The sequence below is a fragment of the Salvelinus namaycush genome, chromosome 25 (assembly GCF_016432855.1).
Source record: "Salvelinus namaycush isolate Seneca chromosome 25, SaNama_1.0, whole genome shotgun sequence".
NCBI lineage: Eukaryota > Metazoa > Chordata > Actinopteri > Salmoniformes > Salmonidae > Salvelinus > Salvelinus namaycush.
In genome coordinates, this window is record NC_052331.1 from 26,137,301 (window position 1) to 26,152,774 (window position 15,474).

The 15,474-nt window shown below is 44.5% G+C and overlaps 1 protein-coding gene across 7 annotated transcripts in view; it reads left to right on the forward strand.

The window, feature by feature from the left end:
- Positions 1-15,004, forward strand: part of LOC120020031 (paired box protein Pax-3-like) — a 38,813-nt gene extending 23,809 nt beyond the window's left edge. For 5 of the 7 annotated variants that reach the window (XM_038963458.1, XM_038963461.1, XM_038963462.1 and 2 more), the window contains exon 8: positions 6,120-6,404. In XM_038963458.1, the coding sequence (XP_038819386.1) occupies positions 6,120-6,404 (285 nt within the window). Of the gene's footprint in view, positions 1-6,119; positions 6,405-14,986 lie in introns of those variants that run through there. The other 2 variants (XM_038963459.1, XM_038963460.1) reach the window with 1 other exon arrangement.
- The last annotated feature ends 470 nt before the right edge of the window (positions 15,005-15,474 follow it).

Below are 15,474 nucleotides of genomic sequence, written 5' to 3' on the forward strand. Positions count from 1 at the left end.
TCTAGTACACACTGAAGACAAAAAATTATTTACCATAGGTTTTGTATTGTGAATGTCTTTTAATATTTTTGTCATCTTTATGTTTCATGGTAGGCCTACTGTCAATTGAAATTTCGTAATTAGGCTCCATGAACAACCTTTTCAATTCTATAGGATACAGTAAAAATTGGGGGAAAAGTCTAGCTAGCACGGAATAGGAACGGAACTGTGCGGTCCCTAAACGACGAAGGCTCCCCTGTCCGTCCGTCAGTTAGGAAACGATGTAACAAGAACCATGTGTCTGGGTGAACACAGTATAATGTGTCTCTCATGGTCACAACCAGGAGAGGAGAGGAGAGGATGATAGGAGAGGAGAGAGGATGATAGGAGAGGAGAGAGGATGATAGGAGAGGAGAGAGGATGATAGGAGAGAGGATGATAGGAGAGAGGATGATAGGAGAGAGGATGATAGGAGAGAGGATGATAGGAGAGGAGAGAGGATGATAGGAGAGAGGATGATAGGAGATGAGAGAGGATGATAGGAGATGAGAGAGGATGATAGGAGAGGAGAGAGGATGATAGGAGAGGAGAGATGATGATAGGAGATGAGAGAGGATGATAGGAGAGGAGAGAGGATGATAGGAGAGAGGATGAGAGGAGAGAGGATGAGAGGAGAGAGGAGAGAGGATGAGAGGAGAGAGGATGATAGGAGAGTATGATAGGAGAGGATAGAGGATGATAGGAGAGGGAGAGGAGAGAGGATGATAGGAGAGGAAAGAGGATGATAGGAGAGGAAAGAGGATGATAGGGGAGGAGAGATGATGATAGGAGAGGATGATAAGAGAGGATGAGAGGAGAGAGGATGAGAGGAGGAGAGGATGAGAGGAGGAGAGGAGGAGAGGAGGAGAGGATGAGAGGAGAGGAGAGGATGATATGAGAGGAGAGGATGATAAGAGAGGATGATAGAAGAGGATAGAGGATGGTAGGAGAGGAGAGGATGATAAGAGAGGAGAGATGATAATAGGAGAGGAGAGAGAAGAGGAGGAGAAGAGATGGAGGAATAGAGAGGAGAAGATAGGAGAGGGGAGAGGTTATTATGCCTGCTAACTACTTGATTTACATTACACCAAGTTACATAGTCATGATCAGTAGGAAATAAGAATCAATAGGTATGGTTTGGTTAGTAAATGAAGAGTAGGTATAAATGTTCATTATCTCAAGTACCAAACCAGTGTCTACGTATGTGAAAATGGGTTGTTTCTATGATCTGTGGTATAAAAAGATAAGAAATGCTTCTCTGTGACATGATAGGGTAGGATTAAAAGTTGCAAAATAAATAATATGAGGTTGAAAAGTGGCAGAGTTGCCTCATAAAGTCTCAGAAAAGCATAGCAGGATTTTTATATAATTTATGACTTTGTTTATGGGAAGTCGGATGTATGTACTGTATATTTTTTTATACATTTTCTTTGTGTTAAATACAGGACTGCTTTCAAAGAATGTCAGAAATTCAATATGTCCTAAAAAATATATTCCTGGAAAATGTATCAAATGCTTCAAGAGACTGACATTTCTCTGATGTGAACTGACAGAATTTATTTTAGGCCCAGTGGGGTTTAATAACACAACTTTCCTACTGTAGTAAATTCACCGCCAGTCAATTCCTGTTGTTCTTCCTCCATCTTGAACTGTCCTCTTGTCTTCACTGACACAGCAACTCCAATCTGTACAGTGTGACTCTGTATATACCCCAACTCGTGATATGAGTGCTCAAATTGAACTTTCACGGATACTGTATGTCCTAGTTACATCTTTGCATGATCTATGCAAAAGTATGTGTAACGCATAAAGAAGTTACTTGTTACGTGTGCGTTTGTAACTGGATTAAGCCATGTAAAGGCTGTATTTATGTGCTAATTTATGCATAATCTGTATGAGACAAAGTATTATTTGATTTACTTTTATTTTTATTCTATTCTTTTTAAAATTATATTCTACCACATTCTACTCAACCCTACTCTACTTTACTCTACTCACCTTAATCGACTCTACTCACCCTACTCTACTCACCCTACTCTACTCTACTCACCCTAATCTACTCTACTCACCCTACTCTACTGACCCTACTCTACTCACCCTAATCTACTCTACTCTACTCACCCTAATCTAATCTACTCACCCTAATCTACTCACCCTAATCTCCTCTACTCTACTCTACTCACCCGAATCTACTCTACTCTACTCACCCTACTCTACTCACCCTAATCTTCTCTACTCTACTCACCCTACTCACCCTACTCTACTCACCCTAATCTACTATACTCTACTCACCCTAATCTACTCTACTATACTCACCCTACTCTACTCACCATACTCTACTCTACTCACCCTACTCTACTCACCCTACTCTACTCTACTCACCCTACTCACCCTAATCTACTCTACTCTACTCACCCTACTCTACTCACCCTAATCTACTCTACTCACTCTACTCTACTTACTCTACTCACTCTACTCTACTCACCCTACTCTACTCTACTCACCCTACTCTACCCTACTCACCCTACTCACCCTACTCTACTCACTCTACTCACTCTACTCACTCTACTCTACTCTACTCACTCTACTCTACTCCCCCTACTCTACTCTACTTACCCTACTCTACTCTACTTACTCTACTCACCCTACTCTACTCACCCGACTCTACCCACTCTACTCTACTCACCCTACTCTACTCACCCTACTCTACTCACCCTACTCTACTCGTCTCACCCTACTCTACTCTTCTCACCCTACTCTACTCACCCTACTCTACTTACTCTACTCACCCTACTCTACTCTACTCACCCTACTCTACTCTACTCACCCTACTCTACTCACCCTACTCTACTCTACTCACCCTACTCTTCTCACCCTACTCTACTCTACTGACCCTAATCTACTCTACTCTACTCACCCTACTCTACTCACCCTAATCTACTCTACTCTACTCTACTCACCCTAATCTACTCACCCTAATCTACTCTACTCACCCTAATCTACTCACCCTAATCTACTCACCCTAATCTACTCTACTCACCCTACTCTACTCACCCTAATCTACTCTACTCTACTCACCCTAATCTACTCTACTCTACTCACCCTAATCTACTCTACTCTACTCACCCTAATCTACTCACCTTAATCTCCTCTACTCTACTCACCCGAATCTACTCTACTCTACTCACCCCACTCTACTCACCCTAATCTACTCTACTCTAATCTACTCTACTCACCCTACTCTACACTACTCACCCTACTCTACCCTACTCACCCTACTCACTCTACTCTACTCACCCTACTCTACTCTACTCACCCTAATCTACTCTACTCTACTCACCCTACTCTACTCACCCTACTCTACTCACCCTAATCTACTCTAGTCTACTCACCCTAATCTACTCACCTTAATCTCCTCTACTCTACTCACCCGAATCTACTCTACTCTACTCACCCTACTCTACTCACCCTAATCTACTCTACTCTACTCTACTCACCCTAATCTACTCTACTCACCCTAATCTACTCTACTCTACTCACCCTAATCTACTCACCCTAATCTACTCTACTCTACTCACCCTACTCTACTCACCCTACTCTACTCACCATACTCTACTCTACTCACCCTACTCTACTCACCCTAATCTACTCTACTCTACTCACCATACTCAACTCTACTCACCCTAATCTACTCTACTCAATCTACTCACTCTAATCACTCTAAACTACTCTACTCACCCTAATCTACTCTACTCACCCTACTCTACTCACCCTAATCTACTCTACTCTACTCACCCTACTCTACTCACCATACTCTACTCTACTCACCCTACTCTACTCACCATACTCTACTCTACTCGCCCTACTCTACTCACCCTAATCTACTCTACTCTACTCACTCTACTCTACTTACTCTACTCACCCTACTCTACTCACTCTACTCTACTCACCCTACTCTACTCTACTCACCCTACTCTACTCTACTCTACTCACCCTACTACTCTACTCTACTCTACTCACCCTACTCTACTCACCTTACTCTACCCTACTCACCCTACTCACCCTACTCTACTCACCCTACTCTACTCACCCTACTCTACTCTACTCGCCCTACTCTACTCACCCTACTCTACTCTACTCACCCTACTCTACTCTACTCACCCTACTCTACTCTACTCACCCTACTCTACTCACCCTACTCTACTCACCCTAATCTACTCTACTCACTCTACTCTACTTACTCTACTCACCCTACTCTACTCACCCTACTCTACTCTACTCACCCTACTCTACTCTACTCACCCTACTCTACTCTACTCACCCTACTCTACCCTACTCACCCTGCTCACTCTACTCTACTCACCCTACTCTACTCACCCTACTCTACTCACTCTACTCTACTCTACTCACTCTACTCTACTCCCCCTACTCTACTCTACTTACTCTACTCTACTCACTCTACTCACCCTACTCTACTCACTCTACTCACCCTACTCTACTCGTCTCACCCTACTCTACTCACCCTACTCTACTTACTCTACTCTACTCACCCTACTCTACTCACCCTACTCTACTCTACTCACCCTACTCTTCTCACCCTACTCTACTCTACTGACCCTAATCTACTCTACTCTACTCTACTCACCCTACTCTACTCACTCTACTCTACTCACCCTACTCTACTTACTCTACTCTACTCACCCTACTCTACTCACCCTACTCTACTCTACTTAATCTACTCTACTCACCCTACTCTACTCACCCTACTCTACTCTACTCACCCTACTCTTCTCACCCTACTCTACTCTACTCACCCTAATCTACTCTACTCTACTCACCCTAATCTACTCACCCTAATCTACTCTACTCACCCTACTCTACTCACCCTAATTTACTCACCCTAATCTACTCACCCTAATCTACTCTACTCTACTCACCCTACTCTACTCACCCTACTCTACTCACCCTAATCTACTCTAGTCTACTCACCCTAATCTACTCACCTTAATCTCCTCTACTCTACTCACCCGAATCTACTCTACTCTACTCACCCTACTCTACTCACCCTAATCTACTCTACTCTACTCTACTCACCCTAATCTACTCTACTCACCCTAATCTACTCTACTCTACTCACCCTAATCTACTCACCCTAATCTACTCTACTCTACTCACCCTACTCTACTCACCCTACTCTACTCACCATACTCTACTCTACTCACCCTACTCTACTCACCCTACTCTACTCTACTCACCCTACTCTACTCACCCTAATCTACTCTACTCACTCTACTCTACTTACTCTACTCACCCTACTCTACTCACTCTACTCTACTCACCCTACTCTACTCACCCTACTCTACTCTACTCACCCTACTCTACCCTACTCACCCTACTCACTCGACTCTACTCACCCTAATCTACTCTACTCGCCCTACTCTACTCACCCTACTCTACTCTACTCACCCTACTCTACTCATCCTAATCTACTCTACTCAATCTACTCACTCCAATCACTCTACTCTACTCACTCTACTCTACTCTACTCTACTCACCCTGCTCTACTCTATTCTACTCACTCTTTTCACCCTACTCTACTCACCCGACTCTACTCACTCTACTCTACTCTACTCACCCTACTCTACTCTTCTCACCCTACTCTACTCACCCTACTCTACTCACCCTACTCTACTCACCCTACTCTACTCACTCTACTCTACTCACTCTACTCTTCTCACCCTACTCTACTCTACTCTACTCACCCTACTCTACTCACCCTAATCTACTCTACTCACCCTACTCTACTCACCCGAATCTACTCACCCTAATCTACTCTACTCTACTCACCCTACTCTACTCACCCTACTCTACTCTACTCACCCTACTCTACTCTACTCACCCTACTCTACTCTACTCACCCTACTCTACTCTACTCACCCTACTCTACTTACCCTACACTACCCTACTGTACTGTACTGTACTCTACCCTACCCTACTCTACACGACCCTAATTTACTCTACTCTACTCTACTCTACTCTACTCTACTCTACTCTACTCTATCACACCTCACTACATTCCATTCTCTCCTCTGTCTCACTAGGTAATGGGGCTGTTGAACCCAGGAGGAGTGCCCCACCAGCCCAGCCACCAGAGTGACTTTGCCCTCTCTCCCCTGACCGGAGGGCTGGAGCCCGGGGTTGGCATGGCGGCCAGCTGCCACGGCTCCCAACGGGGCTTGGAGGGTCTGCCAGGCCTGACCAGCATGCCCATCATGCCCAGCTCCCAGTCCTACTGCCCACCCACCTACAGCTCGCCAGCCTACGCCGTGGAACACCACCCCTCCTACCAGTACGGACAGTACGGACAGAGCAAGGTCGGTTTTTGAACTAGGAATATTAAGTACTGTTTATTGTAGAACTGGGACTGTTAGTAACATGTTTTATTGTAGCACTGGGGCTGTTAGGAATTAAATATATATATATGTGTATTTGTGTGTGGTTATTTTAGACACGTTTTTGGTTTGAATGCATTGATTGTAACTCATTCTGAAAAGAATGTCTGCTAAAATATCTTTATGAAAGACACATTAGATTAGCATTAAAGGTATACTAACTCCATTCATTTCTACATAGCCGTATACAATCTCCCATGATTAAAGACCATACTCAAGGTTTAGATTTTCACAATAATAACCATGTTAATTGCAAAGGCCAACGAATCAGGCGGTGACATTACACGTATGTCAGAGACACGGCTAGTAGTCGAAGGGGCACTTCAGTTTCCATTACTATTACCTGTGAGCATTTACCCACACCGTATATCTACATGGCCAGATACAGAAGTATGTCGGTTGGCCTCTCGCCCCCATAACCATCAGCCTGTGACCTTTCACGAACCTGTGTGATGAGCTGGACCATCAAACCCTCCGCTCGTTCACCTAGCCATGTAATGACCCCTAGGTAACGAAGATACCTCCCCAAATCAAAGGAGCGGCTTCCCCAAAGCATGTTTGACAGGCGGGGGAGGAGGAGGGAGAGTTAGTGGGGTGGGTGAGGGGCGGGGGAGGCACACTACCACATGTTGACTGGCCCGTCAGTAGCGGCATCTTGATGTCATTAATTTGGGGAGGTCCACGCTCGGGACCCATGTGCAAGCAGCTCGTGAGGGCAGGGGTAGGGGGTTGTTGGTAAGAGAGAGTTGGGTGGAAGGTAGGGTTGAGAGGGGGTCTTTTTAACGGGGAGCGAAATGGCCTTTGGCAGGCAGGGATTGGAAACATGTGTCCCTGTGGAGGTCAGATGCAGTCTGAGTTGTTATTGATCACTGGAGCAGAGCCACAGCCAGGACCAACGTAGCCAGGGCAGGCAGGCCAACTTTAACTCTCCCCAGTACAGTACAGCCCAGCCAAAGGGGAAAGCGCCAGATCTGCCTCTCTTCAACTCCCTCTCGCCCTCTTCCTTACATCCTCCATTCTCTCCACCTCTCACTGCTCTCTTCAACACTTTCACCCACTATTTACCCCTCTCACCCATCAGGCATGATGTTACCCTGACACAGGAGGTAGATACTGACATGATGTTATCATGACACAGGAGGTAGATACTGACATGATGTTATCATGACACAGGAGGTAGATACTGACATGATGTTATCATGACACAGGAGGTAGATACTGACATGATGTTATCATGACACAGGAGGTAGATACTGACATGATGTTATCATGACACAGGAGGTAGATACTGACATGATGTTATCATGACACAGGAGGTAGATACTGACATGATGTTATCATGACACAGGAGGTAGATACTGACATGATGTTATCATGACACAGGAGGTAGATACTGACCTGATGTTATCATGACACAGGAGGTAGATACTGACATGATGTTATCATGACACAGGAGGTAGATACTGACATGATGTTATCATGACACAGGAGGTAGATACTGACATGATGTTATCCTGACACAGGAGGTAGATACTGACATGATGTTATCATGACACAGGAGGTAGATACTGACCTGATGTTATCATGACACAGGAGGTAGATACTGACCTGATGTTATCATGACACAGGAGGTAGATACTGACCTGATGTTATCATGACACAGTAGGTAGATACTGACCTGATGTTATCATGACACAGGAGGTAGATACTGGCCTGATGTTATCATGACACAGGAGGTAGATACTGACCTGATGTTATCATGACACAGGAGGTAGATACTGACCTGATGTTATCATGACACAGGAGGTAGATACTGACCTGATGTTATCATGACACAGGAGGTAGATACTGACATGATGTTATCATGACACAGGAGGTAGATGCTGACCTGATGTTATCCTGACACAGGAGGTAGATGCTGACCTGATGTTATCATGACACAGGAGGTAGATGCTGACCTGATGTTATCATGACACAGGAGGTAGATACTGACATGATGTTATCATGACACAGGAGGTAGATACTGACATGATGTTATCATGACACAGGAGGTAGATACTGACATGATGTTATCATGACACAGGAGGTAGATACTGACATGATGTTATCATGACACAGGAGGTAGATACTGACATGATGTTATCATGACACAGGAGGTAGATACTGACATGATGTTATCCTGACACAGGAGGTAGATACTGATATGATGTTATCATGACACAGGAGGTAGATACTGACATGATGTTATCATGACACAGGAGGTAGATACTGACATGATGTTATCATGACACAGGAGGTAGATACTGACCTGATGTTATCCTGACACAGGAGGTAGATACTGACCTGATGTTATCATGACACAGGAGGTAGATACTGACATGATGTTATCATGACACAGGAGGTAGATACTGACATGATGTTATCATGACACAGGAGGTAGATACTGACCTGATGTTATCATGACACAGGAGGTAGATACTGACCTGATGTTATCATGACACAGGAGGTAGATACTGACATGATGTTATCATGACACAGGAGGTAGATACTGACATGATGTTATCCTGACACAGGAGGTAGATACTGACCTGATGTTATCCTGACACAGGAGGTAGATACTGACCTGATGTTATCATGACACAGGACGTAGATACTGACATGATGTTATCATGACACAGGACGTAGATACTGACATGATGTTATCATGACACAGGAGGTAGATACTGACATGATGTTATCATGACACAGGAGGTAGATACTGACCTGATGTTATCATGACACAGGAGGTAGATACTGACCTGATGTTATCATGACACAGGAGGTAGATACTGACCTGATGTTATCATGACACAGGAGGTAGATACTGACCTGATGTTATCATGACACAGGAGGTAGATACTGACCTGATGTTATCATGACACAGGAGGTAGATACTGACATGATGTTATCATGACACAGGAGGTAGATACTGACATGATGTTATCATGACACAGGAGGTAGATACTGACCTGATGTTATCCTGACACAGGAGGTAGATACTGACCTGATGTTATCCTGACACAGGAGGTAGATACTGACCTGATGTTATCATGACACAGGAGGTAGATACTGACCTGATGTTATCATGACACAGGAGGTAGATACTGACCTGATGTTATCATGACACAGGAGGTAGATACTGACCTGATGTTATCCTGACACAGGAGGTAGACACTGACATTTTATCATGACACAGGAGGTAGACACTGACATGATGTTATCATGATACAGGAGGTAGACACTGACATGATGTTATCAACTTCTTAGGGATCAAATCCCGTTAACGGGATTGATTTGACAACAGCCAGTGAAAGTGCAGGGCGCCAAATTCAAACAACAGAAATCTCATAATTAAAATTCCTCAAACATACAAGTATTATACACCATTTTAAAGATAAACTTCTTGTTAATCCCACGACAGTGTCCGATTTCAAAAAGGTTTTACGATGAAAGCATACCATGCGATTATGTTAGGTCAGCGCCTAGTCACAAAAAACATACAGCCATTTTCCAGCCAAAGAGAGGAGTCACAAAAAGCAGAAATAGAGATAAAATGAATCACTAACCTTTGATGATCTTCATCAGATGGCACTCATAGGATTTCATGTTACACAATACATGTATGTTTTGTTCGATAAAGTTCATATTTATATCCAGAAATCTCAGTTTATATTGGCACGTTATGTTCAGTAATGTTTTGCTTCCAAAACATCCGGTGATTTTGCAGAGACACATCAATTTACAGAAATACTCATCATAAACGTTGATGAAAGATACAAGTGTTAAACATAGAATTAAAGATATACTTCTCCGTAATGCAACCACTGTGTCAGATTTCAAAAAAGCTTTACAGCGAAAGCATACCATGCAATAATCTGAGTACAGCGCTCAGCCACCAAAACAAGCCATACAGATACCCGCCATGTTGTGGAGTCAACAAAAGTCAGAAATAGCATTATAAATATTAACTTACCTTTGATCTTCATCGGAATGCACTCCCAGGAATCCCAGTTCCACAATAAATGTTAGTTTTGTTCGATCAAGTCCATATTTATGTCCAAAAACATCCTTTTTGTTTGCGCGTTTAGTTCACTAATCCAAATGCACAAGTCCAGACAAAAAGTCAAAAAAGTTCCATCACAGTTTGTAGAAACATGTCAAACGATGTATAGAATCAATCTTTAGGATGTTTTTATCATAAATCTTCAATAATATTCCAACCGGACAATTCCTTTGTCTTTAGAAAGGAAAGGGAACGGAGCTTGTGCTCACGGCCGCGCACGATCAACAACTCAAGGCTTTCAGCCAGACCCCTGGTTGAAACAGCTCTTATTCGCTCCCCTTTCACAATAGGAAACAACGTTCTAAAAACTGTTGACATCTAGTGGAAGCCCTGGGAAGTGCAATCTGACCAAATTTAATTTACACTGTATATTGGATAGGCAATCACTTGAAAAACTACAAACCTCAGATTTCCCACTTCCTGGTTGGATTTTTCTCAGGTTTTCGCCTGCCATATGAGTTCTGTTATACTCACAGACATAATTCAAACAATTTTAGAAACTTCATAGTGTTTTCTATCCTACTAATAATATGCATATCTTAGCTTCTGGGCCTGAGTAGCAGGCAGTTTACTCTGGGCACACTTTTCATCCGAACGTGAAAATACTGCCCCCTAGCCCAAAGAGGATAATTATCCTGACACAGGAGGTAGACACTGACATGATGTTACCCTGACACAGGAGGTAGACACTGACATGATGTTACCATGACACAGGAGGTAGACACGGACATGATGTTACCCTGACACAGGATGTGGCGCCGAAGATGATGGCTAATATGCCCGTAACCAATTGTGCTATTTTGTTCGTTTTTTTGCGTTGTTTGTAACTTATTTTTTTAACTTATTTTGAATATAATGTTGCTTCTACCATTTCTTATGACCAAAAATAACTTCTGGACATCAGAACTGGGTTTAATCACCACAAACTGGAAGAAGCTTCTCCTTTAACGAGTCTGATGAGAAATATATACTGCTCTCCCGGGAACAGGCCCAGATCCCCGTTATTTGCGTGAAGAAAAGACGGAGGAAAAGAGGACGCAGATCAGGCTGCCTTTTGAGAATCCGTAGGCGAGCGAGTAAACTCCCACTGCCATCAATTCTACTTGCTAACATGCAATCATTGGAAAATACAATTGATGACCTACGATTAAGAATATCCTACCAACAGCACATTAAGAACTGTAATATCTTATGTTTCACCGAGTCATGGCTGAATGACGATACTGATACTATGGAGCTGGAGGGATTCTCAACGCACCAACAGAACAGAGAAGCTACGTCTGGTAAGCTTCTTGTCAATAACAGCTGGTGCGCAATGTCTAATATTAAAGAAGTCTCGAGGTAGTGCTCGCCTGAGGTAGAGTACCTTATGATAAGCTGTAGACCACACTATCTACCAAGAGAGATCTCATCTGCATTATTCATAGCCGTCTATTTACCACCACAGACCGATGCTGGCACTAAGACCGCACTCAACCAAATCTATAAGGTCATAAGCAAACAAAAAAATGCTCACCCAGAAGAGGTGCTCCTAGTGGCCAGGAACTTTAATGTAGGCAAACTTAAATTAGGTTTACCAATTTTTTACCAGCATGTCACATGTGCAACCAGAGGGAAAAAAACTAGACCACCTTTGCTCCACAAACAGAGATGCATACAAAGCCCTCCCCCGCCGTCCATTTGGCAAATCTGACCATAATACTATCCTCCTGATTCCTGCTTACAAGCAAAAACTAAAGCAGTAAGTACCAGTGACTCGCTCAATACGGAAGTGATCAGATGATGCGGATGCTACACTACGGGACTGTTTTGCTTGAACAGACTGGAATATTTTCAGGGACTAATCCAATGACATTGAGGAGTATACCACCTCAGTCATCGGCTTCATCAATAAGTGCATCGACGTCGTCCCCACAGTGACCGTACGTACATATCCCAACCAGAAGCCATGGATTACAGGCAATATCCGCATCGAGCTAAAGGCTAGAGCTGCCGCTTTCAAGGAGCGGGACACTAATCCGGACGCCTATAAGAAATGCCGCTATGCCCTCCGACGAACCATCAAACAAGCAAAGTGTCAATACAGGATTAAGATTGAATCCTACTACACCGGCTCTGACGCTTGTTGGATTTGGCAGGGCTTGAAAACTATTATGGACTACAAAGGGAAACCCAGACGCGAGCTGCCCAGTGACGCGAGCCTACCAGACGAGCTAAATTACTTTTATGCTCGCTTCGAGGCAAGCAACACTGAAGCATGCACGAGAGCAACAGCTGTTCTGGATGACTGTGTGATAATGTTCTCGGTAGCCGATGTGAGCAAGACCTCTAAACAGGTCAACATTCAAAAATCCGCGGGGCCAGATGGATTACCAGGATGGGTACTCAAAGCATGCATGGACCAACTGGCATGCGCGGACCAAGTGTCTTCACTGACATTTTCAACCTCTCCCTGACTGAGTCTGTAATACCTACATGTTTCAAGCAGACCACCATAGTCCCTGTGCCCAAGGAAGCGAAGGTAACCTGCCAAAATTATTACTGCCCGTAGCATTCACGTCGGTAGCCATGAAGTGCTTTGAAAGGCTGGTCATGGCTCACATCAACAGCATCCTCCCAGATACCCTAGACCCACTCCAATTCGCATACCGCGCCAACAGATCCACAGATGACGCAATCTCAATTGCACTCCACACTGCCCTTTCCCACCTGGACAAAAGGAACACCTATGTGAGAATGCTGTTCATTGACTACAGCTCAGCGTTCAACACCACAGTGCAAACAAAGCTCATCACTAAGCTAAGGACCCTGGGACTAAACACCTCCCTCTGCAACTGGATCCTGGACTTCCTGACTGGCCGCCTCCAGGTGGTAAGGCTAGGCAACAAAACGTCTGTCACGCTGATCCTCAACACTGGGGCCCCTCAGGAGTGTGTACTTAGTCCCCTCCTGTACTCCCTGTTCACCCACGACTGCGTGGCCAATCTCGACTCCAACATCATTAAGTTTGCTGACGTCACAACAGTGGAAGGCCTGATCACCGACAATGATGAGACAGCCTATAGGGAGGAGGTCAGAGAACTGGCAGTGTGGCGCCAGGACAACAACCTCTCTCTAAATGTGAGCAAGACAAAGGAGCTGATCATGGACTACAGGAAAAGGTGGGCCGAACAGGCCCCCATAATCATCAATGGGGCTGCAGTGGAGCGGGTCGAGAATTTCAAGTTCCTTGGTGTCCACATCACCAACGATCTATCATGGTCCAAACACACCAAGACAGTTGTGAAGAGGGCCCAACAAAACCTTTTCCCCCTCAGGAGACTGAAAAGATTTGGCATGGGTCCCCAGATCCTCAAAAAGTTCTACAGCTGCACCATCGAGAGCATTCTGACCGGTTGCATCACCGCCTGGTATGGCAACTGCTCGGCATCTGACCGTAAGGCGCTACAGAGGGTAGTGCATACGGCCCAGTACATCACTGTGGCCAAGCTTCCTGCCATCCAGGAATAGGTGGTGTAAGAGGAAAGCCCATAAAATTGTCAAAGACTCCAGTCACCCAAGTTCTAGACTGTTTTCTCTGCTACCGCACGGCAAGCGGTACCGGAGCGCCAAATCGAGGACAAAAAGGCTCCTAAACAGCGTCTACCCCCAAGCCATTAGACTGCTGAACAATTAATCTAATGGCCACCGGACTATTACTTTTTAACCTTTATTTAACTAGGCAAGTCAGTTAAGAACAAATCCTTATTTACAATGACGGCTTAGGAACAGTGGGTTAACTTCCTTGTTGAGGGGCAGAAGAGCAGATTTTTACCTTGTCAGCTCAGGGATTTGATCTAGCAACCATTTGGTTACTGGGCCAAAGCTCTAACCACTAGGCTACCTGCCCCCCCATTTGTTTTGTACACTGCTGCTACTTGCTGTTTATTATCTATGCATAGTCACTTCACCCCTACCTACATGTACAAATTACCTCTAACCTGTAACTCCACACACTGACTCGGTACCGGTACCCCCTGTATATAGCCTCGTTATTGTTATGTTATTGTGCTACTTTTGTATAATTTTCTTACTTTAGGGCTTGTAAGTAAGCATTTCACGGTAAGGTCTACGCTTGTATTTGGCACATGTGACAAATAGTTTGATTTGAGATACTGACATGAAACCCAATGGAGAACAGTTCTAACCCTTCCCCCTCTCTCTCTCTCTCTTTCTCGCTCTCTCTCTCACTCTCTCTCTTGATCCTTCTTTCTCTCTCTTTCTCACTCTCTCTCTATCCTTCTTTCTCTCTCTCTTTCTCACTCTCTCTATCTATCCTTCTTTCTCTCGCTCTCTCTCTCTATCCTTCTTTCTCTCTCTCTCTCTCTCTCGCTCTCTTTATCCTTCTCTCTCTCTCTCTCGCTCTCTCTCTCAGGTGCCTTTCATTATCTGAAACCCCAACATGGCCAGGAGTGGACGAGATCTCTGGCTAACCTGACAGTCAACTCCTGAGAAATCCCTCCTTCCCCCCTTCCTCCCCCTCTGCCTATTCCCTACCCAGCCCCTGAGGAGAAGGGACAACCCAGAGAAATGGACGGAGGGGGGTTGTTTTGGGATTCGGTTGGGATGGGGTACCCTGGTTGGGGATGTGAGGGGTGGGGGAGTCTCAATGGGATAATCAGAACCAAAGGGGGAGCCCTCTCCAGTTACCTGGCTCTCGCCCCACTCGCACTTCACGTCATGCTCTGAAAACCAAGCACGCCTTGCTCTCCATGCTTGAAGAGAAAAATAAATGGAGAGAAGGAGAAGAAGAGGAGGTGAGGCAGAGGATAAACGAAAAAAGGGTGAATAAAACAAAATTCACTCAGTCAAGATTCTGCCTTTGATTTGTAATAAGTGGGAGAGAGTGGGAGAGGACTTTGA